Source organism: Urocitellus parryii, chromosome 15, assembly GCF_045843805.1.
Source record: "Urocitellus parryii isolate mUroPar1 chromosome 15, mUroPar1.hap1, whole genome shotgun sequence".
NCBI classification, from domain to species: domain Eukaryota; kingdom Metazoa; phylum Chordata; class Mammalia; order Rodentia; family Sciuridae; genus Urocitellus; species Urocitellus parryii.
The window spans coordinates 11,027,787-11,032,569 of NC_135545.1; the positions used below are offsets into that span (position 1 = coordinate 11,027,787).

The following is a 4,783-nucleotide window of genomic DNA, read 5'->3' on the forward strand; positions in this document are numbered from 1 at the left end:
TCCCAGGGAATGTCGGGGAACCTCCACGCCCGCCCTTTCCCTCCTTGGCATCTGCACAGGGCAGGGGCCCGCTCTCCCTAAGCGTGACGCACCTAGGGGCGGGCACCCGCCCCGCAGCGGACGCTGACTTGGCCTGGTTGGGCAAGGCCAGGGTTGCCCCGGGGTAGGTTACTCATCCTAGGCTCAGGTAAGAGGACCCGGGCTGGGAGGTGGCACACCCAGGGGGACGCCGAGAGAGCAGGACAGAGCCATGGGCCCCGCCGGGAAAGCAGATGCCGGGGCAGTGATCTGGAGCACAGCCTGCCTGTTCTTGCTGCCGCTACTGCTTCGCGAAGGTGGGTCTGCGGCTGGAAGATCTGAGGAGGTGGAGAGGGGGCTTCTGCGGAGGAGGGCCTCGCCCCCTCCAGAGAGGGCTCTGGGGAGGATCTTCCACCATGGGCAGAGAGGCCTGTGGGGAAAGTTCTCGATCCTGGTAAAGGCAGGCTGTTGAATGGTCCCAGCCCTTCCCGGACAGAACTGGGGGAAGGCCTCAGCTGTAGGAAAAGATCTCCCACTTGAGCAGAGAACTGAGGGAAGGTAACCCCCATCCTGGGACAAGGGGCCTCACAGCAGGAATTCCCCACCTCGGACATTCGGACATGGGAAGGATGCTCCCACCGGGGTTTAGAGGGGAAAGGGCCCAGAGTATCCAGTGCCCCCGGATTAGTGGGAAGGTTTCCTCTAGTGCTACCCTGGAAAAGTCTGTGCAGTGGGATTTTCTCATCCCGGGGACAGAGCGTGGGAAGGCCTCTTTGTCCTGTGCGGGAGGAGGCGTGGCAGGACCGCTCAGTTCTACTCGGTCTCGCATCCCCAGGAGCGCAGGCCCTGGAGTGCTACAGCTGCGTGCAGAAAGCGGACGATGGATGCTCTCGGCAGAAGATGAAGACGGTGAAGTGCGCGCCGGGCGTGGATGTCTGCACCGAGGCCGTGGGGGCGGTGGAGACCAGTAAGTGTCCCTGCGTGGTCCACGCCCCTTCGGGGTGCTCCAGCCCGCCCGCCTCCTTACAGACTCATCTGACCCAGGCCATAACCTTCAACGCTGTCCATTCCTCCCTTTCAGCACAGCTTCACCCCTCCTTCCGGGGGCTTACGAGGGTCGGGGTTGGGAGCTGCGAACTGGGTGGGACGGCCTGGGAGAACCTGAGCCCAGGACAGGGGACTATCCGACCCACCCTTTCCTCTCCACCGCTGAGACCTCCCTGCTCATTCCGTTCCTGCGGGACATTTCCCCTGTCCCAGCCTCAGTGTTCCCAGTCCGAGGATCCGCCCCTCTCCCCACCCGCTGCGGAAGCCCCTCGTTCTGGGCTTAGTGCTTCGTACAGTCCCTCTCTCCGCGACCACGCCCCCAGGGCCCTCCCCGTCTGATCCTACACCTTTATTGTCAGTCTCTCGGTTCCTTCCGAGGTTGCTTTCTGCGGCTCCGCCTCTCTTTGACCCTGCGGGTCCTAGCTTTACTTTTGGTCCTCCCTCCTCGATTATGTCCCTTTCTGTCACCCAGTGGGTCCTCTCCGACTCTGCTCTTTGAAGCTCCGCCCCCACGACTCCACCCCTCCTTCCGCTGGTCCTGCTCTGGGCTTGGTGCGCCCCGGCAGCCTGACCCTGGCTGGTCTATCTTCCAGGGTTCTTTTCGAGGCCCCGCCCCTCATAAGCCACGCCCCTCTGAGGCCCCGCCTTTCTGTCTCCTGCCCCTCCCCTTTCGCAGTCCACGGGCAATTCTCGGTGGCAGTGCGGGGCTGCGGTTCCGGACTCCCGGGCAAGAATGACCGCGGTCTGGACCTCCACGGGCTCCTGGCTTTCATCCAGCTGCAACAGTGCGCTGAGGACCGCTGCAACGCCAAGCTCAACCTCACCTCGCGAGGGCTCAACCCGGCAGGTCGGTGGCGGCGGGACCCAAGGCCCAGGGCGGGGTCTCAGCAGTCCCGGGAGCTGGGGCGTCTGCTAACCCAGGCGGCGACGGCGGGTACTCCTCCTGGACGGGGGTTGGGTCAAGCTTCAGCGGACAGCCGGCGGGGCTGCACCGTAGGCAGAGACTGGTTGATGCCGGGAGCTGAGCCAAACCTGATGGTGGGGGTGTCACCGGTGGACGGGGGCCACGCCCTCTATGGAAACCTATTTTGCAGGGGTGGGACTGGGGGACCGAGCAGTGCTTCCTGAGCCCCCTCCATCCTTTCTTTCTCCGGGTTTCCTTGCAGGCAATGAGAGTGCGTATGAACCAAACGGCTCCGAGTGCTACAGCTGCGTGGGGTTGAGCCACGAGAAGTGCCAGGGTACAGCGCCGCCGGTGGTGAGCTGCTACAATGCCAGCGACCGCGTCTACAAGGGCTGCTTTGATGGCAACGTCACCTTGACCGCAGGTGAGTGAACCTGCAGTTGTTAACAGTTGGGTAGCTTTCCTGGGGCACGGGGGCTTTTTGCCCAAAAGGGTTTCTGGAGACTGTCCTTGTGCCTAAGTGCTTGACTTGTCCTAGAACATCGTGGGAAATGCAGTCCCATCTCCAAGTAGCTTGAGGACAGGGACGTTTTTGTCCTAACCTATTTGTAAGGGGGGTGGGGAGAGGATATGTTTCCATAGAAGGCTTCCAAGTACAAAATATGAGGACATGCAGTGGAAAATATATTTAAGCCTCTAAGCTTCTGCCAGGTAGTGCAGGGAATCTAGTTCCATGTCTTTAAAACTCAGGGATCCTCACCTGTTTAGGAGTTTTAGGAGATAAGTGGTTCAGCCTCTCGCCCCCCCACCTGGAGGAACCATGGGAGATGAAATTCTTCAACTCCATCTGGCACCAGGTGTTCTATGGGAGACGTGATTCCAATTATAAGATTACAGTTTGGTGGGATTAGAGGTGGGTGAGTGGTGAGAGGCACATAACACAAGTTCCTTCTGATCTTTGGTCATAGGAAAGATACTGAATCCCCCAGTCGGAGCCTTTATTTCAAGGCAGACTCCGAGTTCAGGCTGCACACTCTTTCTCTCAAAGCTCTGTGTAGGAATGGGGCCCACCATGTGCCAAAGTCAATGGGACAGTGTTTGGCAGGGAGTGACCAGCGTTGAGATTTGGGGATTAATGGGTGCAGAGCCTTTTCTGGTGTCTGTCTTGTCTTGCTCCAGGTGCCCTTAATTTTTATTTGTACCAACCTCCTCCCTCCAGTCACCGACTATCTGTGTCTCCCTCCTGCAGCTAATGTGACTGTGTCCTTGCCTGTACGGGGCTGTGTCCAGGATGAGTCCTGCACCCGGGATGGGGTGACAGGCCCGGGGTTCACCCTCAGCGGCTCCTGCTGCCAGGGTTCCCGCTGTAACTCGGACCTCCGCAACAAGACCTACTTCTCTCCTCGAATCCCACCCCTTGTCCTGCTGCCCCCTCCAACCACTCCGGCTCCAACCACTCATATCCCAAGTACCTCTGTCCCCACTTCCACGCCAGCCCCAACTGCTGCCACCTCTACCACCAAACCCACCCCAGCCCCAACCAGCCAGACAACTCCCCAGGAAGTACAGCCTGAGGTCTCCCGGGAAGAGGGGTCACGATTGGCTGGAGGTGCTGCTGGTCACCAGGACCGCAGTAATTCGGTACAGTATCCCTCCAAAGGTGACGGCCAGCACACCTCTAACAAAGGCACTACAACCTTGGGGGCCGGGCTGGCAGCTCTTCTATTGGCTGTGACTGCTGGGGCCCTAGTATGAACTTTTCCACCTGGACACTTCCCTCTCACCTGACTTTCCTGGCTCTGGGTGCCAAATCTGCCTTACTTCCGTTTCCCACCTCTGGACTGGGCTGGCCCAGCCTGGGTTCTTTAGATGCCCTGGGTTCCTCCAGCTTCAGCTGCACTGGTTTGCGGCTTGGGGAAATAGTTACCCTTGTAACTATTTAACTATATAAGCTGCTGGGGTGTTCTGGCTTTTCCAAGCAGCAACTGCATCCCCTCCTGGTGCCTAGGACAGAGTGAGAGAAGCCTGCTGTCCCAGGGAGTTGGTGGAGTGGATGACAAACTTCTTGTCCATTTTCCCATGGCCCAGTTGCACTGTGGGTGCCAGGGGTCATGGCTTCTGCCCCTGAGCATGGTCGCAGGCTCCTGCAGCCTTCCACACTAGACTGTGAGCTCCTCCAGGGCAGGGACTGTGCCTACAACTCTGTGTGGCCAGTTTGGGGCACAGAAAGGCTTCAAATAAAGATTTAATACTTTGTACAGTGCTTTAAAGGAGTCATTTCCATTTTATTTATTTTTCACAATAACCTTGAAGCTGAGCTAGGGCACACATACCAAGACCTTTTGCAAGTAGAGAAGCTGAGATCTAGAGCTGTGGTCCTGGGGTGGGGGGTTGTGGTTGGAACTCCTTTTATCTCATGGGGTTGAAACAGCTTCTAGGTGATCCTACTGGTGAGGGGAGGTCGGTAGAAACCATTAAGCAGTATGGAGGGGTGACAGGTCCTCCAGCAAGCTAGGAGCCGAGAGAAGCTTCAAGTACTAGGTTAATGCAACCTCCAGAGGGGCCAGCTCCTTGCCATCCATCTGGTTTATGAAGGATCATTCAGTGGACTCACCCACCTGGTCCAAAGGGGCCAAGGATGCTACTGTCCATTTTTACTTCATGTTGGGGACTTGGGAACTGAGTCCAACCTCTGTCCTCCCAATAAGATGAAGCCTGACCCCAGAGGGGAAAAAGTGGTCCTGTTAGGTGTTGGGACTGCTTGATGTGGGGGACACCAGATGTGGGGAATAGTGACATAATAGTAATATTACC

At 58.1% G+C, this 4,783-nt stretch overlaps 1 protein-coding gene across 1 annotated transcript; it reads left to right on the forward strand.

Annotated features, from left to right (window-relative positions):
* The first annotated feature begins 250 nt into the window (after positions 1 to 250).
* Positions 251 to 3,724, forward strand: Lypd3 (LY6/PLAUR domain containing 3). The gene is made up of 5 exons (XM_026403874.2): positions 251 to 335; positions 854 to 985; positions 1,742 to 1,912; positions 2,232 to 2,393; positions 3,219 to 3,724. The coding sequence occupies exons 1-5, from the start codon at positions 251 to 253 to the stop codon at positions 3,722 to 3,724; spliced, it is 1,056 nt and encodes a 351-aa protein (XP_026259659.2).
* The last annotated feature ends 1,059 nt before the right edge of the window (positions 3,725 to 4,783 follow it).